Below are 25,615 nucleotides of genomic sequence, written 5' to 3' on the forward strand. Positions count from 1 at the left end.
TAAATACGTATTTTTTTGTTTTATCTAAAGAGCCTTAGTTTCCAAAATATCGAGTTTTAATTATTTACGTTTGAGCGATAAACTCACTTCTTTTGATTTTGGGCCCTGGAATCTACAGTAGATTAAAATCCATTAAATACGTTTTTTTTTGTTTTACCTACTGAGCCTTAGTTTCCAAAATATCGACGTTTAATTATTTACGATTGAGCGATAAACCCACGTTTTTAGATTTTGGACCCTGGACTTTACAGTAGATCAAAATCCATTAAATACGTATTTTTTTTTTATCTAAAGAGCCTTAGTTTCCAAAATATCGAGTTTTAATTATTTACGTTTGAGCGATAAACTCACTTCTTTTGATTTTGGACCCTGGAATCTACAGTAGATTAAAATCCATTAAATACGTATTTTTTTGTTTTACCTAATGAGCCTTAGTTTCCAAAATATCGAGGTTTAATTATTTACGATGGAGCGATAAGTCCGCGAATTGTATATTTCAGACCTCGAACACTATAGTATATCAAAATCTATTAGAGATGTATTTTTTGATTGATCTACTGACTTCTAGTTTCCGAAAGATCAAGCTCAGGTTTTCAATTCTAACATTTGTAATTTTATTTTGGGCCCTGGACCTTACAGTAGATCAAAATCCACTAGATACATATTTTTGTTTGTTTTATCTAATGAGCTTTAGTTTCCAAAATATCGAGGTTTAATTATTTACGATTGAGCGATAAGTCCGCGAATTGTATATTTCAGACCTCGGACACTATAGTATATCAAAATCCATTAGAGACGTATTTTTGATTGATCTACTGACTCCTAGTTTCCAAGATATCAAGGTCAGGTTTTCAATTCTAAAATTTTTAAACATCAATTTTGAGAATTAAAAATACTTTAATTGTAAAAGATTTACAATTCACACCTCTTTAATTTTTAAGAGTTAAAAAGGAAAATTATTGAATTTTTAAACTATAGAATTAGTGAGTGAATAATTCAATTTTGAAGAACATTCGCCTTGTTGGCTTAAAAATGCAACCATTTATTTGCAATTTTTTAAACTGAAAAATCTTTCCTAATCAAAAATTCAACTAATTGAAATTTGATCTTTTTGGTTTGAAAATTTGTCTGCTTTAGTAGAAATTTTTTTATTTATTTAAAATACAACTGTTTAGTGGAATCTTAACTATTTTGTTAAACCCTTTTACCGTAAAATATAGGAATTTAATTGACATTTTTTAGACTTGAAAATCTTCTCTGGTTAAAAATCAACTATTTTATTGAAAATTCGTCTTTTCGAATAAATTCAAGAGTTTTTTATTCGAAATTAAATTCTTTTTCGGGTGATCTTAATGTAGGATTTTGATTGTTTTTAGTTTAAAATAATCAAATTTTTAACATTTTTTTGAAATAGGTCTATATTGAAGATTTTTTGCAATTCAATATTTAAAATAATGTAGTTTTTAATCTCTTTTTTAAATGAAAGCAATTTAAAATGGAAAAGCTAATTATTTAAAAAATGTATAAATAAAAACCTATTAAATTTTTAATAATTTTCAAGTTCAAAAGTCACGTTTTTAATTCTGAATCTTTCAAATTGTATTTTAAAAATATAGAATTACGAATAATTCAATTAGCAAGATTTATATTTAAAAGTTATGTAATTTGCAACATTTCTTTGGGATGGTTCCAGTTATTAAATTATTTAATTTTAAACATTTACAATTGAAAATTCTTTAATTCTAATAATTCGCAGTTTGGAATCAAAATTACCGAATTTTTAATTATGAAACTTAAATCTTGCATACATTTCAATTGTAAATATTTAAAATTGAAAATTTCTGACATTTTAAAAGATTGCAAATTCAAAGTTTTGTAATTTTAAAGAGTAACAATTGAAAATTCTTGAATTTTTAAGGTATATATTTTAAAGGTTCCTAATTTGAAAATTTGTTTAATAGTTCAATTTTGAAGATATATATTTGAACCTTTTTCATTTTGAAGGATTTAAAATTATTAATTCTTCGAATTTGAAAATTAAAAATGGAAAACTTTTTAACTTTGAAGATTTATGAATCAAAATTCTGAAATTTGGATGATTTTGAAATCACAACTCAAGTTTCTAAATTAAAAACGTTGACTTTCGATAGTTACAATTTGAAGTTGTACAATATTTTGAAAATTTACAATTGAAAACTCTTTAACGTATGTAATATGTTTTTTTAAATAGTTCAATTTTAAAGATTTACAATTGAAAAACCTTCAATTTAAAGTATTTCAAATTTCTTTAAATTTGTATGGTAAATATGTATGATAATAAATCCTTCAGTTGTGACAATTTTTAAGATTTTTCAAATCGCAAGTCAAGAGTTTTCAATTTTAAATCTTCTAAATATTTGAAATCCTAAATGTAAATCTTTAAAATTACATAATTTAAAATTATTTTATCAGTTTGACGATTTGTAGATGAAAACTCTTGTATTTTTAAAATTTATATTTTAATGGTATATCTGATTTTGAAAGTTTTTTTTCGGAATAGTTTAATTTTGAAAATTTATAATTGAAAATTCTTTAATTATAACGACTTACAGTTTAAAATTCTTCAATTTTAACGATATGCTGTTGAAAGTTCTTAAACTTTACAGATTTATAAATACAAATTTCCTAAATTGTGATAATTTGCACAATTTGAATTCTAAATTTTGAAAATTCTATACTCTCAAATTGCATAGATTTTCAATTTAAATCGCTGCAATTTTGTAGATTCACAATTGAAAATTCTTCAATTTTAACTATTTGCAATTTAAAATTCTTCAATTTTAAAGATGTACGATTAAAAATCCCAAAATTGTGACGAGTTTTAAGATTTTTCAAATGAAAGGCAAGATATAATTTTGAAGGTACTTTCTGTTAAAGACGTTATAATATTTAATATGCATGATATAAACTGATAAACCCACTTCTTTAGATTTTGGGCTCTAGACTCTACAGTAGATCAAAATCGATTAGAACTCTAAAGAACATCAAAATCCATTAAATATGTATTTTTTGATTGATCCGATGAGTCCCTGTTTCCGAGATATCGATGGTTGATTATTTACGATTGAGCGATAAACCCGCTTATTCAGATTTTGGGCCCTGGACTCTACAGTAGATCAAAGTCCATTAGAACGTATTGTTTCGATTGATCCAATGAGTCCTATTTTCCGAGATATCAAGGTTTGTGTATTTACGCTTGAGCGATAAGTCCGCGAATTGTATATTTCAGACCTCGAACTCTAAAGAACAGCAAAATCCATTAAATACGTATTTTTCGATTGATCCGATGAGTCCCTGGTTCCAAAATATCGATGTTTGATTATTTACGCTTGAGCGACAAACCCACTTCTTGATATTTTGGGCCCTGGACTTTACAATAGTTTAAAATCCATTAGATACGTTTTTTTTTCGATTGATCCAATGAGTCCCTGTTTCCGAGATATCGATGTTTGATTATTTACGATTGAGCGATAAACCCGCCTATTCAGATTTTGGGCCCTGGACTCTACAGTAGATCAAAGTCCATTAGAACGTATTGTTTCGATTGATCCAGTGAGTCCTATTTTCCGAGATATCTAGGTTTGAGTATTTACGCTTGAGCGATCGACTCAGCTTGGACCCAAGTTTTACCTTTACACATTCGGATAGTATTTTTGCTAATAGAAGTGAGTCTATCGCTCAAGCGTAAAAACTCAAAACATCAATATTTTGGAAACTACCGCTCATTGGAACAAAAGAAAAAATGCCTATTTAATGGATTTTTAAGTAATTTTACCCTGTAAAGCTGCAGCCGAATCGGCGTTCCTCATTTTCGCGACCTCTCCTTCTAAGTGCAATGAAATTATTAAAACAAATTTAATAACTCAAACTGCATTCCACTTTTGAATTTAATTGCACTAACGTATGAACAATTCTTTCGCATAATTTTTTTAAATCAATTTATTTAAATTTAAATTCAAAGCTTAAATTTAAACTAACTCCAACTAACAAAGGGATTTTAATCGTATTCATACTCCTCCAAGTTAAAGGTCATCAAACTTGTAATATTCTAAAGTAATATGATACCGATTTGAGCCAATCCAAAAAAAAAAGGATTTTGGCAATACAAGCGCGTTTCATGTCCAGTGATGCGAGTGTTTATAACCGAAAAGTCCGGGCTCGATTCCTGCTTCCGGAAGTTGTGCCATTATATTCTTTGTTTATTTTTTATTTGAGTTTATTGTTAAATTGATTTAAATCGAGTCACAATATTTATTTTAACCACTTTTTTTCGTACATAGCAATACTTTCTTCATCCTTTAAAATTTTTACTGTAAAATTTATTCTAATATGAGGTTGAAATAAGTATGGAAATTTACAGAAATATTCAAATAAAATTACTCAAAAATATAACATAAATAAAATAAATTTTCTATTATTACTATGATATTCATATTTTGAAGAATTTCTTAATTAATTAATATTAATTAATAAATAATTGTAGAATAATAAGTGGTGTTTTTAAACAAGAAATTACGTAAAGAATAAGAATTTTGCAATTATATCGCACCACTGACATATCCTTGAACTACTCGTTTCGTAATTAATGAATAACAATAAAGAAATAAATTTAAAAAGTGAATATTTTAGTTTTATCTAAATAAGTGTAATAATTAATTAAACTAAAAAAATCCAAATAAAAACAATTAGCAAAAATGGTAGTGGCAGGAATCAAACCGAAAAGCGCATCATACTAATCTAGTATATAACAAGTTTGATTAACTATTACTGGAATGAAGATGAATCAGCACAAAATTTCGTCAGGTTGATTCAATTTTAAAGGTAAAAAAAACTTTTTTTCGAACTTTTTTACTTTTGCTTATTTACTTATTGCATTTGTTTATTGGCAAGTCGTATGCCTTGAAACTTGCCTTGAAAATTATTTTAAAAATTTGCATTAAATTATTTACAATGATGCTAATATGAAAGGCGATACTAAAAATTTAATACCGGCATTTTTAAGATCTTCAGAAAATAAAATCGATAAACTATTAATAAAAAAGACAAAACTTAAATAGGGCACCTCGAAATTATATCCGATTAGGATTTTTTAAAATTTTATTTGTTAAATATACATCTGAGACTAATTTGCGCGTTCAGATTCGAAAATATTTTAATTTAAATCGCCCTTTTGTAGGCTCTTCTTGTGAAAAAAACTATAAAATACTTGTTTGAGCCTTAAGCGCAGCTCTTTATTAAATACAAAATCAAAAAATTATTAATAAAAAAATTACAGATAAAAATTTGTAATTTTTTTCGCATTCCTTATTCTACTTTACATTTGTCTGATATGCCAATTCCTTCTGCTACTCTTGTTGTATAGCCGCTTTTTCTTTTCTGCTTTATAAGGGCACTCGAAAAAAATAAAAAATATTTAACACTTTTGTTTTGCATATCACATATTTAATTCGTTTGGAATAAATAATTTTTTATACTTATTACATGTTATTTTAAATAGAAATCTCTAGTGACCTTTTTAAATTAAAAATGGTCTCGCGGTGTCGCGATGTGGTACAAAATTTTGTCACAAAATTTATTTAAAATTATAAAAGCTTTTTAAAAATAAATATAAGATTAAACTGTTTTACATTATGCTCATAATTTCCATGGTATTAAAATTTAAATGTCAGATTTTCTAATTTTAAAAGGACAAGGTAGCTATAATCTTTACTGAAACAAGATTTTTTTTTTGTGAATATAAAATATTTTTGTAAAGTTTTTCTTCAATATCTGCACTGACCGCTCAAAATTTGATTTTCTGATAGTTTATATGTTTAAATTAATTTTTTAAACAACGATTTCTAGGGAATTTTTACTTCTTTCTTTGATAATAAATGCAACAAAAAAATTATAAACAGTTTTTCGTAATTTCCAAAATATAGTACAATTTTCAAGATTTTTTTAAAATCTCGAGCATTCAACTATTTTCGTCTTTCTTAAGAATTTGGATTTTAAGTATTCCGTTGAATGTTTAAAAACACCACAAAATCAATGTCACATTCTACCTCATAGTGTCCTCTTACAAATAAGAAAATAAGACAATAAAGTTTCTTTTCGTTCTCTGTCAAAGTTTGCTCAAGAAAAGAGCTTCAGCAACCGTCTCATGCCCTAAAAAAAAGACCAATTCCGTTTCAAATCTGGAAAAATTTCAAGTTATGGTGTCAGAAAGTTCTTTTATATGATTATATCATTCTAGAGTAGAAATAAAGGGACGTATTTCACAGTTTAATCAAAAAATGTATTTTTTGGCTTCTTGTAAAACTTCGCTAGATGAGTAAAATGTTATCTAAGTATTTGTTGTATCTTTCTTTGTTTCCAAAAAAAATTCGATTATACAAAAATATATTTTTTCAATTGTAAGCAATGCGATGGTTTACCAAGAATGAAACTCAAGAGATTTGTAGTAGATATTACCATCAATTTCTTTTTCTGTAAAGAATAAAGAATTATCTTGTTGGTCAAACTGGTTAAATACGAGTTCTTTTTTATTGTAGCATGATATATCCAAATGCAAAAACAATTTTGAAAACCTGAACTGGACCTCTTTTCCTGATTCAAAATGATTGGTTATAAGTGGTGTGTAAAAATATAATTAGCCTAAACTTGTCTACCCATGCTGATTAGCAATGTTGAAAATTTCACTTATCATGCAATTGTTTACTTTACGAGCTCTACTTTAGAGTTCTTTTATTTTTTATAAACAAACTAAAGTTTTTTTAAAGTGTCAGCTCTGTTTGAGCTGAACTTAAATATATTTTGCACACCACTAGAAAGACGAAACAAAGAAGCAGCTACCGACACGAAAAGTCGTTTAGGAGCAATGTACTCACATTTATACTACTCATTCACTTCACCACACCACTACCAAGAGACATATACGAATAGGAAATACAGGGCTTCCACTAATACAACTTCCTATTGACCGTCTCTTCAACGCTCAGTAAATATATAGTGGGGCTTCGTGTAGCATTGTCGTATTAGGATCATTAACGAACTAACACACTCACACTGAGGAGGAGTCGAGACCATCGGCCGTGAGAAAAAAAAATACCACGCACGGCCGTTGCTCTTGAATTGTTCATTCGTCCACCCTGAGGAGGCGGCTGATGCTCTTTTTTCAGAAACCGTAGACCCTACATCACAACCACCGCCGCGCCGACCGAAACTGTCCAGGAGGATGACGAAACCAAGCCGGAGCCAACGAAACTCAACGAAGACAATCACAACGAAAAACCAGCCTCTTCTTCGGCGACTCAAGCCCCTGTACAACCACATGAAGATCCTATAATAAACAGACTCGCCTCCGCCTTGCCTGGTTCTGCCCGTCATTCCACCAGCGAAATCCGCCGGAGCCCCGATCCCATCATCATCGAGAAGAGCACCAGGGATCACATACCTGACATCGCTAGTCTCTTCTCAAACACACAGACTCAGGTGCAAAAGGATTCCGCTTTTGATGGTCTCGAGACTCACGAGGTTCGCTCAATCTCTCGTTCCAGTCCTATTTTGAACGCGGAGCATCGAGAAGAACCGGCGAATTATGAAAATGCGGAAACGGAACTGCCCAACAATGCTCTGGAAGACGCGCACACTGTTGGACCCTATGATTCTGTGCAGGACTTCCAGGCGGATCAAGGCGACCTGGTGACACCGATGAAGGAGCAGGAAGACGACTCCAGCACCATCCTCCCGGAAGCGGAACCGGCATATAGGTACAACATCAAAGTACGATCCAACGGCAAAGTATTAGACCCGTCCAATTAATCTTATTTATCATCGTCATCATCATTTCGATTCTCAACATGACGCCTCGCGTCCAGGCAACAACAGGAATGCCAAAAGGCGTCGACATCATCCTCATCCAAGACAACGGTGGAACATGGATTGATATGTTTATAGAACCTTGGAGAAGATTAAGATTCTCGAAGCTGCTGCTGGCGCCACTATTGTCTGGGCTCTTTTCATTAAAGCATCAAACTATCACATCATGGTTCTTGATAATACAGGGCCTAGTCATTAATCATTCATTTTTTAAGAGACTGAGCTTGAATTCAGTGAGTGGTGTCTGTTTCTAGAAACTTGTAGAACATTACGATTCTCCAAGCTCTTGCTGGCGCCACTTGTCTGAGCTCTTTTCATCAAAGCAGCAAACTATCTCATCATGGCTCATGATAATTCGTAGCCTAGTCATCAACCATATTCATTTTTTAAAAGACCGAGTCTAACTTTAGTAGCGTCATCGTCATCTTGGAGAACTTCTAGAAGATTTGTAAAACAGCTTCCAGAGCAGGATGCTCAATGTAGAACTCAAACCACTTTCCACTGAGTCGATTTTGAATAAACTCTCACTAATTTTGAACTTTGAAGTATCGATCTTCGCGTGAGTTTTTCAAATCAAAAGCGAAACCATAATCATTAATCAGTGGCGCTGGCGGACAATGACCATAATTGAATCACTCGCTCGTATAAGACTATAGTAGGAAACTCATTACGCTCGTTTCATTAGCTGGTATGAAAATGGCACGATGGGATTGAGGCATTAGTAATGGAAGCGTTTCAAAGTATTAAAGATTAGAGATTAGATTTTGAGTTCCGACAATTCCTCTATGATGTGAGGCTAGGGAGGTCCGCCCGCGCCACAATCTTCTAAATGTACTGATTGATAAATTTAATTTTGAAAATAATGCGTCTCTAAGACGAATGCTTCGAGATGTGTAGATTAGAGAAAGAGTGAGAGAGAAGAATATGAGGTAGACTTTTGTACGAAAATCGTAGTTTTGTCTCAAGGAAAGTTCTTTAGTTTTTAAGTACTTTTTTAAAATAAGAAATGGTAGGCTCAACTCTACACGGATACGAATGAACTAATTGTATGTTTGAATAATAATAATAAAAATATAGATACATTTTTTATGAAAATTTTGTAATCCAACCCTATCCAAAAAATAATCAAGAGATTCGTCAATTTTTATTTTGTCAGGTAATTATACTGAAAATAAAAAAAATTAGGGTATTTACCTGACCGGAATTTTTCTAAAAATTTTTTATTCTGACTGGGATCAGGAAATCTTCAAACAAAATTATAATTTTATCATTTTTTTCATAGTTCCGTCTTAGAAAAGGTGGTTTTTGAAATGAAACGGGGTATTTTTGAAAATAATTTTAATTGAATTACAGAAGAATAAGAGAATTTATTAAAACATTGCGAATTGGTACAGCTAATTAAAAAAAAATTATTATCATGAGTTAGGACGGGGAATAAACAAATTAAATATACAAAAAATTTTCCGTGATGAATTATAATTTTGACTTTTGAACACGGAATTTCTTAAAGAATTATACTTTTGTTTTGGAACAGGTAATTTTTTATACGATTTTAAAAGGTTTTAAAATTTTTTCGAAAATTTGAAAAGATTTAACTAAAATTTTTAATGATTCAATGATTTCAACGAATAAAAATTATTTCACAAAAAAAGATTTAAGAAAAATTTCTCAAATATTTCAAAACATTTGATAAAGATTTTGACGACTTCACAAAATTGTTCAAAAAATGTTGAACATTTTATAAAGATTAAAAGTATTTCTAAAATTTGAAAAAGGCATGAAAACCAAATCTCAAAGATTTCACAAAAAATCGAAAATTTTCAAACATTTAAAAACTTTAGAAAGATTTTAAATATTTTAAAAAGGATAGGGTAAACCAGATTTTTAAGATTTCGAAAGATTGTGCAGAGGGTAAAAATACTTGAATAATTTCAATTTAATACAAAATATTTAGGAAAAATTTATAAGTATTTCAAAGATTCTACAAAAATTTCAAAAGAATACAAGAGTCTCAATTTTTTTTAAATATCTCGAAGATTTAAAAAGATCTTACTAAGATTTGAAAAGAATGTACACAAGTTACAAATATTTTAATGATTTTAAACGAATAAAAAATATGTCAAAAAGATTTAGAGATTTCATAAAAAATAAAAGATATTTGAGGAAAATTATACAAATATTTCAAAATATTGAAAAAGATTTGTAAGATTTCACAAATTTCCCAAATATTTCGAAAATTTTATAAAGATTACGAGAATTGCCAAGATTTAAAAAATACGTGTATACCAGATTTTAAAGATTTTAAAAAGAGTATAACCAGATTTCTAAGATTTTTCAAAAGCTTTTACACAAATCAAAAATTTTTCCATGATTTCAAATGAATAGAAAAGATTTCAGAAAAAATACAGAAGAATAAATTAATTTCACATTTTTCTAAAAAATTTTGAAGATTTGAAACGACTTCAAAACGTTTGAAAACAAAGATTTAAGAAAAATTATACAAATTATTTGAAAGATTTTAAAGATTTCATAACTCGGATTTGATGTGAACACCAGATTACAAAATATTGCTAAAGATTTCAAAAGGTTTCAAAATATATCAAAGAATTAAAAATATTTAAAAGTATTTTGTATATTTTACAAAGACTTCACAGGTTTAAAAAAGGCATTTACATTATATTTCAAATATTTCACAACAGTTTAACAAAGGTTTTTAAATTTTTAAAAGATTGGAAACGGTTTTAAAAGGTTTCGAAAAATTTCCCAAAAGATTCCAAAAGATTTGGCAAAGATTTAAAAGATTTCACAAAAATTTCCAGAAATTCTAAACATTGCATATAAATGTCACAAATATTTCAAAGATCTTACAAAAATTTCATATAGATTTCAAAAGAATACAATAGAAGAATTTCAAAGATTTCAAAAATGGTACATTTTACCAGATTTCAATAATTTTAAAACATTTTAAAGATTTAAAACTATTTCAAAAAGTTTTAAAACATTTTAGAAGACTTGAAAAGATTTCCAATATTTCAATGATTTCAACCAATAAAAAAGATTTTACAAACATAGATTTAAGTAAAATTATATAAATATTTCAAAAGAATGAAAAAGATTTGAAGGTTTCACAAAATTTCCTAAAGATTTTCGAACGTTTCATAAAGATCCAACGATTTCAAAGATATGAAAAAAGCGGATACACCAAGTTTCAAAGATTTCACAAAGATTTTAAAAAAGGTATAGTAAACCAGATTTTTAAGATTTCAAAAGATTTTAAACAGATTAAAAATGTTTCCATGATTTCAAACGAAAACAAAACATTTCACAAATATTTCAAAGATTTTACAAAAATTTCATAGAGATTTCAAAAGAATACAAGAATCTCAAATTTGTTTCAACATTTTAAAGATTTCAAAATATTTTAGAAGATTTGATAATATTTGACTGAGATTTCAAATAATTTAGTGATTACAAAAATAAAAAAATATGACACAAACAAAGATTTAAGAAAAAAATTCACAAATTTCAAAACATTTTAAACGATTTTAAAATCCAACGAAAAAAAAAAAATTTGAAATTTCCACAAATAAAAAAGATTTTACAAACAAAAAAAAAGGTAAGAAAAATTTCTCAAATATTTCAAAAGATTTAAAAGATTTCATACAAGTTTCCCATCGATTTTTAAACATTTCATCAAGATTGCAAGGATGTCAAAGATTTGAAAAAGGCGTGTGCACCAAATTTTAAAGATTTCACAAAGAATCGAAAATTTTCAAAGATTTTAAAAAAGGAATAGTAAACTAGATTTTCATGATTTCAAAAGACTTTACACAGATTAAAAATAATTGCATGATTTCAATTCAATACAATTTTAGAAAAATTTTACAATTATTTTTAATATTTCACAGAAATTTCATAAAGATTTCAAGAGAAAACAAGAATTCAAAATATTTCAAAAAGGGTAGAGTACACCAGATTTCAAATATTTAAAACCATTTAAAAGATTTAAAACGATTTGAAAAGGTTTCAAAACAGTTTAGAAGTTTTGAAAAGATTTCACTATGATTTTAAATAATTCAATAATTTCGACGAATAAAAAAAGATTTCACAAACAAAGATTTAAGAAAAATTATGCAAATATTTCAAAAGATTTAAGAAGATTTGAAAGATTCTATAAAATTTCCCAAAGATTCGTAAATTTTATAAAGATTGCAAGGATTTCACAAATTTGAAAAAAGCGTGTACACCAAGTTTCAAAAAGTTCACAAAGATTTCGAAAATTTTCAGCTATTTTAAAACTTTCCAAAGATTTCAAAGATTTTAAAAAAGGTATAGTAAACCAGATTTTTAAGATTTCAAAAAAATCTTAAACAGATTCAAAATGTGTCCATAATTTCAAACGAAAACAAAACATTTCACAAATATTTCAAATATTTTACAAAAATTTCATAAATATTTCAAAAGAATACAAGAATCTCAAATTTGTTTAAAAATTTAAAAGATTTCAAAATATTTTAGATGATTTGAAAAGATTTCACTAACATTTCAAATAATTTAATGATTTCAACGAATGAAAAAGATTTCACAAACAAAAATTTAAGAAAAATTTCACAAATATTTCAAAAAATTTTTAAAACATGTCAAACATTTCATAAAGATTGCACCGGTGTAAAAAGTTTGAAAAGGGCGTATACACCACATTTCATGGATTTCACAGATTTCGAGTTTGTAAGATTTTAAAAGATTTCACACAGATTCAAAATATTTTAATAAAATCAAATAAATACGAAAGATTTCACAAAAATTTCATAAAGAATTCAAAGAATACCAGAATTCCAAATATTTCAAAAAGGGTAAAGTACATGAGATTTCAAGGGTTTTAAAACATTTCGAAGATTTCAAAACCTTACAAAACATTTTGGAAGATTTGAAAATATTCTACTAACATTTCATAAGAAATTACACAGATTAAAAATATTTTAATGACTTCGAATAAATACAAAATATTCAAGAAAGATTAAAAAACATTTCGAAGATTTGAAACAAGTTCAAAAGATTTTTAAACATTTTAGAACATTTGAAATTCCAAACGATTTCCAAACGATTTTAAAAAATGTATAGTAAAACAGGTATTTATGATTTCAAGAGATTTTACACAGATTAAAAATATTTCCATGTTTTCAAATGAATACAAAAAAATTTAACAACTAATTCAAATAGTGCACAAAAATTTCATTAAGATTTTAAGAGAATACAAGAATTCCAAATATTTCAAAAAGGGTGCAGTACAACAAATTTCAAAATTTTTTAAACATTTCAAAAATTTTAAACGATTTCAAAGGGTTTCAAAACATTTTAGAAGTTTTCAAAAGATTTCACTTAGATTTTACATAATTCAATGATTTCGACGAATGAAAAAAGATTTCACAAAGATTTGATAAAAATTATACAAACATTTCAAAAGATTTAAAAATATTTTAAACATTTCATAAAATTTCCTTAAGATTCGAACATTTCATAAAGATTGCAAGGATTTCAAAGGTTTGAAAAAAGCGTATACACCAAATTTTAAAGATTTTACAAAGATTTTGAAAGTTTTCAAGAACTTAAAAACTTCACGAAGATTTTAAAATTTTAAAAAGGGTATAACCAGATTTCTAAGATTTCGAAAAGTTTTATACAGATTAAAAATATTTCCATGATTCCAAATGAATACAAAAGATTTCAAAAAGGTTTCACAAATATTTCACAGATTTTACAAAAATTACATAAAGATTTTAAAATAATACAAGAAATTCAAAGATTTTAAAACATTTCGAGTATTTGAAAATATTTCGAAACGTTTCAAAACATTTAAAAAGATTTGAAAAAATTTTACTAAGATTTCAAATAATTCAATGATTTCAATAAATAAAAAAGTTTTCACAAACAAGGATTTGAGAAAAATTTCATAAATTATTTTAAAGGATTTCAAAAATATTTCAAAGGTTTCAAAAAATTTTCCTAAGGATGTCATACAAACATTTCCTAAAGATTACGAAAATTTCATAAAGATTGCAAGGATTTCGAAGATTTGAAAAAGGCGTGTACACTAAATTTCTAAGATTTCACAAAGATTTCGAAAGTTTCCAAGAAGTTCAATGATTTTCAAAGATTTTGAAGATTTTAAAAAGGGTATAACCAGATTTCTAAGATTTGAAAAGATTTTATACAGTTTAAAAATATTTCCATGTTTCCCAACGAATACAAAAGGTTTTAGAAAGATTTAAAAGTATTTTAAAGAATTGAAACGATTTCAAAAGGTTTTAAAACATTTTAGAAGATTTGAAAAGATTTCAATAAGATTTCAATAAGATTTCAAATAATTCAATGATTTCAACGAATAGAAAAATTTTTACAGAAAAGGGTTTGAGAAAAATTTCATAAATTATTTTAAAGGGTTTCACATATATGTATTCCACAAAGATTTCGAACTTTCGAATTCCGAATTCCGAATTTCCAAGATTTTACAAAGATTATAAATATTTTACTGATTTCAACGAATATAAAAGATTTCACGAACAAAAATTTGAGAAAAAATACACAAATATTTCAAAAGATTTGAGAAAGAACTCACAAAATTTGCCATAGATTTCGAATATTTAATAAAAATTGCAAGCATTTTAAAGATTTTAAAAAGACGTGTACACCAGATTTCCAAGATTTCACAAAGATTTCGAACATTTCTAAAGATTGAAAAATTTTTAAAAGATTTAAAAATTTTAGAAAAGGTATAGTAAACCAGATTTGTAATATTTCAAAATATTCCACACAGTTAAAAAATATGTATATGATTTCAAATGAACACAAAGGATTTCAGAAAGATCTCACCAATATTTCAAAGGTTTGACAAAAATTTCATAAAGATTTCAAAACAATTCACCTCATATTTCTAAGATTTTAAAACATTTCAAATATTTCAAACGAAAACAAAAGATTTCACAATCAAAGATTAGCGAAAGCTTTCACAAATATTTAAAAGATTTCATAAAAATTTCAAAATCTTTCAAGGATTTTAAAGATTTCAACGATTTCAAACTTTTCATACAAATTTAAAAAGATTTCGTAGAAATTTCAAGATTTCACAAAGATTGTAAGTAATTCAAGGAATTTCAGCGAATTCAAAAAGATTTCACGAAGATTTCAAAAGAGTTCACGAAGATTTTAAAGACTTCAAGGATTTAAACAATGACTAATGTTCGCAAAAATTAAAAATTTATTTAGTTATGATTTTTCTTTCTTAAAAAATTGTTGGCCAATAGAAAACATGTCTCATTTTTTAAATTCATAAAAACGAATTATTTCATTGTTCGATGTAAAAAAAAGAATACCTGAAAAAACTTAACTCCTCGACCTGGAAAAAACCTTGAATTTTGTTTCTAAGAATCAATGAATACTCTGAATTTGTTTAAAAATTTTAGTACTTACCAGCCATTGATAACACCTTCGTTATTCAGCATTGGTACAACTTTGAACACATAATCATCCCTGAGGCTGGAAGCATATGTAGAATTGCCTAGAAGAGCTTCTAAGGTACCTCTCATCACCCAAGATGCATTACTTTCACCAGGATGCACTCTTGAAGTCAGAAAAATTATTTTTCGATCCTAAAACAAAAATTAAACCGTTTATATTTCAGAGCTGCAAATAAAATATTTTATAGTTATTTAATGCAGACAAGGGATATCACAGACTTCAGCATTTAATTTTTTGTTAAAAAAAAATTATTAGGAGATTTTATTTATTGTTAAAAAGAAAGGGTGAAGAGGGTCGTCCTAAGTCGGCACAGTAAGAGTTTTTGTCGAAAACAGAGGGTAATCGGGATTTAATGGCGCTTAATTTCTTTGTTCCGGCAACACGACCCTTTATTTATTTAATTAAAATTATATAAATTGAATTATTTGAAGAAGTCGATTTTTAGATACTCTTCAAAATGGTGGTCCTAAGTCGGCACCCCGTGATTCTGAGTTTACGCATAATTAATTCCGCTTAAATGCAAGAAAAAGGACGAGTTATGTAATTTTTAAGAGGAAATGGACAAATTTAAATCATTTACAATGAGAAAAAAAAAACATTTAGAATATTGTGGAAAGTAGAATAAGCGAAAAGTTAATGAGAAAACAGAAAATAAAAGACTACCTACCACAGGCAAGCAACATGCAGTAAAAACATTACTAAACTAAAAGAAATAAAAAAACAAGGGACAAGTGATATAGAATTAAATTTAAAAAATACAATAACACAAATGACAACAAAAGCAACAACAAATATTTCCGGCTCAGGACCACCTGTTTGGTGCCGACTCAGGACCACTACGAATATCTACACATTTCGTTTTGCAATATATCCATATATTTTTTTATTATTATTTTTATTATCCTGGCATTCTTTATAGAGAATTCTAATAGCATTCTACCTGTTTCAAAGAAAAGGTTGGAATAATTATGTAATTAACATCAAAGGAACTCGAGCAATCATCGAAAAACAATAGAGTATTCTCTCTTTGATTCTCGACTAAAACATAAAAATAAAATAAAGTATTTGATAAGGTAGTTTTTTTTACTTATGAAGTAGTTTTTGTGTTTTGTGTGCTTCGCCTGAGAAAGACGATTTGGCATTCGGATTTGTTTCGTGTGCGTAATAGAATGAAATGTGTAAACATTCGTAGTTGTCCTGAGTCGGCACCAAACAGTCGATTCTAAGTCTGCACTTTTTTTGAGATTTCTATACAATTGACCCTGTTTGCTCTCTGTTTGCGACAAAAAATCTTAGTGTGCCGACTTAGGACCGCCCTCTCCTAAACGGTTCAATTGCAAGAAAAAGGGCGAGTTATGTAATTTTTAGGAGGAAATGGGCAAATTAAAACAATTTGCAATGAAAAATAAAACATTTAGAATATTGTCGAAAGTAGAATCAGCGAAAAGTATGCAGTAAAAACACTACCAAACTAAAAGAAATAAAAAACAAGAGACAAGTGATATAGAATTAAAATACAAGAAAATAAAATAACACAAATGGCAACAAAAGCAACAACAAACATTTCCGACTCAGGACCACCTGTTTGGTGCCGACTCAGGACCACTGCGAATGTTTACACATTTCATGCTATTGCACATACGATATAAATCCGAATGAAAAATCGACTTTATCAGGCAAAAGCACAGAGAATACAGAAGCCAACGCACTTAATTGATCACAATTTTTTAAATATTTACCCACCTGTATAACTGCTTGATAAGAATAGAAGAAAATAGAAATTCCGTTTGCACGAAAAATGTATCCCAAGACACCAATTAGTGCACCATCACTGATAAACGCAGGGGTGCCGACCTAAACTAAGTGCCGACTTAGGACCACTTTCCCTAATAATACGGATGTTTTTTGTTATTTTTGTGTGTTTAACATTTATAAAAATTTGATTTGAAATTTTCTTTTAAAGCTTCAGCACTCTTTAATAAGAAATATGCATTAACAAAAATTCAAGAAGATCTGAGATGGAAAAATTGGTAAAGACTTAAATTAGAAAATATTCCTGTTTAAATAAAAAAATGTTATTCAGTGGATAGATTTTGTAACCTTATTATGAATTCTATATCCATATTTCCTTATAGGTAAAAAGGAAGCTCTCAGATTATTTTAAAAATTTTCTGATGTGGGCTAAAAAATATTAGAGTGTGAAAAAATAGAAATTAAACATGTTTTTATTCAGTCAAATAAAAGAATTATAAAAATAACAATTTGTGAATAAATTTTTTGAATATGCTTCATTATAGGGTCCAAGAAACTGTTTTTGGTTGAAAAAAAATTTTTTTTGGTTGAGAATTTAAGTTTTTTGGTTAGCTTGGATAAAAATTAAACTATTTGTTAAAGGATGATTCTGTTTTGTTTGGAAATTCAATTATTTTCTGAAAATTTATAAATTTTCTGATTGACGATGCTTTTTAACTTAATATATATCTCTTTTCTTGAAAATACACGTAAAAATGTTGTCAAAAATTCGTATTTTTGGGGTTAAAAACTCAATAATTTAGTTAAAATTTTTTTCTCTCTTGAGCGTAAATTTTATTTTATTTTTACTTAAAAAACAACATTTCTGTAAAAATGTCGTCTTTTTTCACTGTTTTTTAGCTAAAACTAAATTTTGTTGGGTTAAACATTTAGCAATTTTTCTAGAAAATTGAACTATTAAACTAAACAATATTTTAAATTGAAAATTGAACTATTTTGTTTAAAATTGGTCGTTTTTGGATGAGATTAACTGTATTCAATTAAAACTTATAATTTTTTTAGTTAAAAAACATCAAATATTACACTTATCGTTGAGGATTCATCTTTTTTAATGAAAAACTCAACAACTTGCCTAAAAGTTGAACGACTTTATTGAAAATGAACTTTTTTAAAAAAAAATTAATTATTTATGCCAAAACTTGGACTTATTGGCTTCTAAATTAAACAATTTCGTTGAAATTTTTTATCTATCTTGATTGAAAATTTTTTGTAGATTCTAAGTTTAACTATTTTGTTCAAAAGTCGTCTTTTTTAGTAAAAACTTTCATCTTCTTTGGCTAAAAATGCAATTATTTGTTGGAAAATCAAACTGTTTTGCTTAAGGGTTAATATATTTAATAAAAATTTATGTATATTTTTTTCAATATTGATCATTTTAAATTAAAAATTATCGCGTCATTTTGAAAATGTACCTATTTTGTTTAAATGTACTCTTTTATGCTGTTGCTGAAAAATCTATAATTTCGTTGATATTTTTCCTTTTTTAAGTATCAAACTTTTTGTTTGAAAAATGAACAATTTTTTTGATTTTCATCTTTTTTTGATAAACTCAACTATCTTTTATTTAAAATGGACTGGTTTTCTAGTTGAAAAATTAATTTCTTTGAAAAAATCGTCTTTTTGGTTTGAAAATTCAGCTCTTTTGGTGGAAGTTTAATCTTTCTTGAATAAAAATGTAAGTATTTGTTAAAAAATTAATCTTATTTTTTTTAGATAATTTAATTTCTGGGATAACTTCTAGTTCAACTGTAAAGTTAGTTGAAATTTTGCTGTTATTATAAATTTATAATTTTATTTGAAAATTAATTTCTTTGGTTGATATGCTATTTTGTTAGAAATTCTACTTTTTGGGTTCAAAGTTGGTTGATTTTTTTTTTCTTGAGTGTATGACCTTTTTTGACTGAAAATTAATCAAATTTGCTGATATTTCAAATTTTTGCATCAATTCATCTCTTTTTTCTTAAAAATAAAATATTTTTGTCTTGAAATTTAGGTTGGGAATAAACTTTTTGTTTAAATTAATTTTACGTCTTTTTGTTTTGATGATTCAATTTTTTGTTTCGTTTTTTCTTTTCTTTTTTGAGTGTGAAATATTTTTTGATACAAATGATTCACTTTCCTGAAATTTCATCTGTACATAGTAGCAGTTTGTTAAAAATCTTACTTTTTTTGGTTAATGATGCATCATTTCAGTTGAAAATCCATGGTTAGTTGAAAATGTACCTATTTTGTTAAAAATTTGACTTCTTGGGTTGAACAATTAATAATTTGTTTAATATTTTTTTCTTTCTTGATTGTAAAAATCCTCTTTGGTTAAAAAATGAACAATTTTGTTGAAATTGCGTATTTTAGTATAATTTTAAACTAGTTGTATAGAAGGTTCAACTGTTTAGTTGAAACTGAACTTTTTTGTTGAAAATTTATATTCCCTTGCTAAAAATGCCAGATTTTTTTCAGAAAATTCGTTTTCTTATTTGAAAAATTGTATAATAAGGTCAAAATTTGTTTCATTCCTTCACTAACAAAGATTGTTGAATGAAGATTAAAATACTTGGTTGAAAGGTGAGCTACTTGAGGTGAAAATATTTTTATATAGTTTATATACAATGGAAAAAAACTGTTTTTTTTTATTTGTTTTATGAACTTTTCTATGTCAAATAAATGAAAAATATCAGAGTTTTGCCCACTAAATTTCATTATTTTTCAAAACTCATCTCTTTAGTTAAAAATTCGGCTTTATCGTAGAAAATTTATTTTTTTGATTGAAATTTCAACTAATTGGTTAGAAATTCATCTATTTTTTAAAAATGTTATATTTTTACTAAAACTTTATATTACTTTAACACAGCACCTACATTAATTTTATTTAAAAGAGTTTATCCCTATATTTCCGTAAAAAATCTCCTTATATCTCTTGTTTACAGAACATTTTGTAAAGATGTTTTGAATTTCTGCTAATGGTTCTTAAAAAATTATTAAAAAATTTCTAAAAGAAGAGAAAAATCGGGTAAAAAATTTCAATTTTAGGTGTTTCAGGTGATTTTTCAAATTTAAGGAGAAATATAGGATTAGGTAAAAAAGGGCACGGACTCTTATTTCTTTTTAGGAAATCTAGTGAACCAGCAATTTGAAATTCCTGGTTTCTTTTTACCAATTTAAATATTTCGTTTTGCAATATATTTATTTGTTTTTTTTTTGTATTTTTTTTATTATCCTGGCCTTCCTTATAGAGGATTCTAATAGAATTCAACCTATTAAAAAGAAAAGGTTTAAATCTTAATATAATTAACATCACAGGAACTCGAGGAATCACCGAAAAACAATTATAGTATCCTCTCTCTGATTCTCGACTCAACAATAAAAAGAAAATAAAGTATTTTATAAAGTAGTTTTTAAAAATTATGAAGTAGTTTTTGTGTTTTGTGTGCTTTAACCTAAAAAAGTCGATTTGGCATTCGGATTTGTTTCGTGTGCGTAATAAAATGAAATGTGTAAACATTCGTGGTTGTCCTGAGTCGCCACCAAACAGTTGGTCCTGAGTCGGCACTTTTTTTTAATTTTTTGTGACTTGTATGCAATTAGCCCTATTTACGCTCTGTTTACAACAAAAAATCTTACTGTGCCGACTTAAGACAACCCTCTTCAAAATAAAGTAGATTTTGCAAAAAAGAAAAAAATTCCCGATTCTGGATAAAATTCCCAGTTTTTTCCCATCTCCCTGTCTCAACACTCTTTTAGTTAAAATTAAAATATTTTTAATTAAAAATCCATCAGTTTATTTAGAACTTCATTTCTTTAGTTAAAATATTATATTCCTAGAATTTATACTTTTTGAAAATCCTGCCTGGCATAATATAATATTTTACAAAGACCAACCTGTATGGGATTCCTGACTGAATTAGGTGCCGTGATAGTCAAAAGAGGATTTTCGTTACCATTCAGGCTATCACAAAGATTTACTGCCCTAAAATACAATTTAGCAGTGTCTGTGCTTTTCATCCACTTCCAAATATTAGTCATTAGCTGACTGTAAGTGTACGGAAAATGGTAAGCCAAGTAGCATACATCGTAACCATGAGGAAAAGTCACTGTGAAGGAAGTTGTCAAATAATTTTTTCCTTTCCCTGGCCTCTGATAACAATTCCTGTAGTAGCAGATATCAGTTCCAGTTCGAACCCATCCTGACCTTCCTAATTGGGCTTCAATCACACTAAAGAGGATTGGCTTCATCCCAAAATTGAACTGGGAGTTGGCCTTTTCACAGTTGACGATGTTAAAAGTATAAGATATATTAGCTTCCATATTGGATACTTCGAAGTAAAACCACTGATGCCTCGACCCACTATTAACGTCTGGAGTTAGGATGAGGTCGTATTCTCTTGGTCCTATCTGAATTTTAAAAAATAAATGGGATTAAAGTGGTTCAGAAGTTCAATTGTTAGATTTTGTATTTAATTCTCATTGGAAACGTTCGGCAGAAGCAGTCTGAAGGTCACTTATCAATATTCAACTCCTACCTGAATTACTTTCCGGAGATTTCCACTCTCGAACCTTGATTCAAATTGTAATTGCCTAGAATCATTGCCCCTCTTGCCAACCCGAAGTTCATCCCAATTACAAAGGAGACGTTCATCAGTTTGAGTTGATTGACAGGAATGATTGTTCGTCAGAGCATCAAGATCAAAAACAGTTTCCTGCATCGTACTACTTGGATGAAGACCTCGATCAACGCAGGTCAGAAGTTTGGATCGACAAACTTGTCTATCTTTGCTATTCAGGGGTTCTAGTTTCCCTAGACCATCACCTCCCACCAGATCAGGATAGGCAACTTTAACAAACTCAATGACACTTCTCACTTTGGTCGCTATTGCACAGTAAGCATGCTGATCTGTGAAGCTTGTAGTCAGCCCTTCAAAAGTTTTCAGTCTATTCAAACTGAGTTCAGTACTTAAGTTTGAGGATAGGTTTTTTGAAGATCTGGGTTTCATTAAATCAATAGAGTTTTTGTGTTTGCACAATTTAGTTAATTTAGGGCGCTGCTTTTCTTCCAGAGTATCTAGTACCTGATCTTCTTCATTTGTGGAAGATCGGGCAAGGGACAACTGACTTTTGAAGCTTCCGAGTTCTTTGAAGAAAATATTATAGCTGAAACATTAAAGGTGAAGAAATTTAAATTCGATAAAAAAGAAATTCAAAATCCGATTTAATGTCCAATAATCAAGTTAATGTATAGAATCCCTAAAACTAAAACCAAGAATCCAACGATCCAATAGAGAGAAACACCATAAAATGCTCCGATTGCAATTAGGGCAAAAAGATGTTCTTTTCTAAAAAAAAAATCTTTGGACAAAAATAAAAAAAAGGAAAGAAAAACAAGAAGGCGACCAACCAAATCCCCTTTCTGTGTTTGTTATTTCCTTCGTCCTCTTTATTTCTTTATTTCTTTATTATCAAATCACAATAAAAGAACATATCTACCAACGTTGCGGTACAAAACAGCCCCCTTATCAAGGTAAGAAAACTTTTTATTCTTTTTGTCTGGGAATATATCAAATCCCTTTTTCTTATAGCAAAGTATATATTAGAGAAGTAGGCAGACTTAAATATGTCACGCAATCAGCACTAGCTAAGCATCATATTGAATTTAACAAAACAACTGCAATCGCAAAAACACAATATTTTTCCAAATTAAAAAAAAAAACTTGATTGGCCAATCAGGTGCAATCAGTCTCCATGCTGGGGCACTTTGACCATTCACAGGTATCATAGAGAGTATAAATGCGAACAGCATAACCTGATACCTTAGTTTCAGGTTAGCCCTGAAGAAGTGATCTGCATGTTCACGAAACGTTGACAAAAATTCGTAGTTTTGTACACGATTGAAACCCAAAATATTTTCTTTTTGTCATACTGAATCATCCTAAAAACTCTAAAAGTGTTATCAAAAGAATTCTAAGGGAGAGTTTTCTTACTAAAACCAACACCATTAGTACGCTCAGGGATTCTCAAGGTAAGGTACCACCATCTTTAGCTTTTCTAAAACGCTGCAAGGACAACACTATTGTCCCAAAATTCTCACAGTTAAATAAAACCATTTGTAAAAATCTAACTCCAAATAAGTTCTACATAATAAAAGTTTGCTTCCCCTGAAAGAAAGAATACAACATACCTTTGCCTTGCATACTATCTACAAAAAACTATTAAAACTTTACCCTTTTCTATCAAACAACCTCATATTTGAAATTTGGTCTACATTGGACCGAATATCATTTGAGCCATCCCAACGGATTAAAGATCTTTCTACACAAAAATTAAAATTTGACAAATTACTTCCAGTAAGGCACACACCACTAACGAACACAGCCGAAAACATCTGTGACCATCCTCTCAGCAAAGAAATGATTTAGCCTTATCTAAAGAACATAATTTTGCAGTAGCTCCCTCCAAAATCCCGAAAGAAGAAATTTTCAGTAATTTGCAATCCACCAACTCCCAAATTTAACAAAACAAGAACAAACTGCAATTAAAGAACTGACGATACATACAAAAAACTTAAAACAGACCCCACAAAAGCAGTGTTCAGTAAAACAAAAATCCTTCTGAAAGACTCTAAACTTGACCAATCGTCAGTGCAATAAACTTATCTACTAATAAGCTAGCTCGTCTCCTCGGCAATGAACTGAATCCTTTCACAAGAAACTCTATCATTCACCTCTAAAACTCATTTGACTTTATTAAAAAGATACAAAATATTCACTCACATTCCACGCTAAGACATTATAGTGAGTTTCGACGTAATATCTCTTTACAAAAGTGCAAATCTCTGATACAATTGATATTATTAAATCTTTTACAAAATTCCTCTCCGAGCTCATACCTTCAATAGAACACTATCTCAATAATACTTACTTCTCTTTCAATAACCAATTCTGTGAACAAATCTCAGGAGCAGCAATGGGATCTCCTATCTTACCTGTAATAGCCCACATCTTTATGGAAGATCTAGAAATCTGTTGCATCCGTTGCATTGACGACAGTTTACAAAAGATCTGATAACACATTAGGACATGAAGTTGACAGAAAACCCACACATAGAAACAGATACCTACATGGCTCCTCCCATCACCCATCTCAAAAACAATCGGTCATCAACTCCCATGTATACAGAACTGTCACCATGACAAATAAAGATAACTTACAAAACGAATTGCAAAACGTTAAACAAATCCTAATACAGAACAATTACACAAAAACAAACTGATAAAGCAATAAGAAAAAACACGCAAAAAATTAAGTCAACACAACCTACTGAAGAAAAGAAGAGAGAAAAGCCACCACCATTCTATACTACATCCAAGGTATCACAGAACAAATAGGTAGAATTATCAACAAATACAACATCCAAAACATATTTAAACCACCTGCGAAAAAAGGGCAACTTCTAAACAACCCTAAGAAAAAAAGACACCTCTTAGTGGTCCAAAAGTATATAAAATCCCTTGGAAAGTCTAAATTGGAACGACCAGAAGCAATGAGCCAACGTATAAAGGAACATGAAAGATTTTTTTTCAAGATAATCTTTGTTTTTTCTTAAATTGCAGTAGGAGCATTTTATAGTGCTTTTTAAAATTTTGGGTTGATCTTTTTTCAATCATTAAATAGATTGTAATAAAAACTGACTAGCTTACCCAATAAGATCATCGTCGGACCTCTGAGATGTAATAACACCAGCAAAAAATTTATTTTCATCAATCACGTCACCGTTGGATTTTCCCATATTACCTAAGACATTGTCCGCCTCCTCTCCAGATTCTAGATCACTATAAGATCCTCCAGCAGAAATTACACTGTTAACCTGATTACAAATAAAAATTATTATATACACCACAATTTCGCTTTTAGCCCAGTTTCGGGGGTTGCTTCAAATAACCTTGGCTGACTGAAAGCGAGAGGTAAGTGTACTGTCCCTACGGGATAAAATATATGGACTAAAGAGTATCTTTTCTCATGCTCTTAGCGTACTTTTTTCGCGCTCAAAGCACTCAGAAAAATGTTTGTTTGAATCAAAAAACGAAATTTGTTTGAATTCATATATTTGAATCAGAGAAATTTTTTGTTTTAAATAAAAAAAGGTTTATTTAATTTTAAGAAACGGAAATAATTTGCCTTATTAATTGACAAAAATAATTTGTTGTACAATTTGTTTACTTTTACCAAAAAATTGAATAATATTAAAAATCACATTGGTTTAAAATCTGTTTATTCGAATTCATAAAAATATTTATTTGATTTAAGGGCATGTGACACAGCTAAATACCTATATTACCGACCACAGTTTTTCAGTTCACTGAATGTTTTTTTGAACCTGAGAACTTTTTTTGTAAATAAA

At 28.4% G+C, this 25,615-nt stretch overlaps 2 protein-coding genes across 11 annotated transcripts in view; one reads left to right on the top strand and one right to left on the bottom strand.

The window, feature by feature from the left end:
- LOC117175650 (C-type lectin 37Da) overlaps window positions 1-8,095 on the top strand; it is a 28,023-nt gene extending 19,928 nt beyond the window's left edge. The window contains exon 4 of one of the 2 annotated variants that reach the window (XM_033365364.1): window positions 7,200-8,095. In XM_033365364.1, coding sequence (XP_033221255.1) covers window positions 7,200-7,842 — 643 coding nt within the window. In that variant the 3' untranslated portion in view covers window positions 7,843-8,095. The remainder of the gene's footprint in view (window positions 1-7,199) is intronic. The other variant, XM_033365365.1, reaches the window with a different exon arrangement.
- LOC117175649 (cytosolic carboxypeptidase 4-like) overlaps window positions 1-25,615 on the bottom strand; it is a 328,784-nt gene that overhangs the window by 120,899 nt on the left and 182,270 nt on the right. For 8 of the 9 annotated variants that reach the window (XM_033365360.1, XM_033365361.1, XM_033365357.1 and 5 more), the window contains 4 exons: window positions 24,915-25,081; window positions 21,744-22,371; window positions 21,103-21,615; window positions 15,367-15,545 (listed from right to left, as the gene is read on the bottom strand). In XM_033365360.1, the coding sequence (XP_033221251.1) occupies window positions 15,367-15,545; window positions 21,103-21,615; window positions 21,744-22,371; window positions 24,915-25,081 (1,487 nt within the window). Of the gene's footprint in view, window positions 1-15,362; window positions 15,546-21,102; window positions 21,616-21,743; window positions 22,372-24,914; window positions 25,082-25,615 lie in introns of those variants that run through there. The other variant, XM_033365362.1, reaches the window with a different exon arrangement.

The sequence above is a fragment of the Belonocnema kinseyi genome, chromosome 6 (genome assembly GCF_010883055.1).
Source record: "Belonocnema kinseyi isolate 2016_QV_RU_SX_M_011 chromosome 6, B_treatae_v1, whole genome shotgun sequence".
In the NCBI taxonomy this organism is placed as follows: Eukaryota; Metazoa; Arthropoda; class Insecta; order Hymenoptera; family Cynipidae; genus Belonocnema; species Belonocnema kinseyi.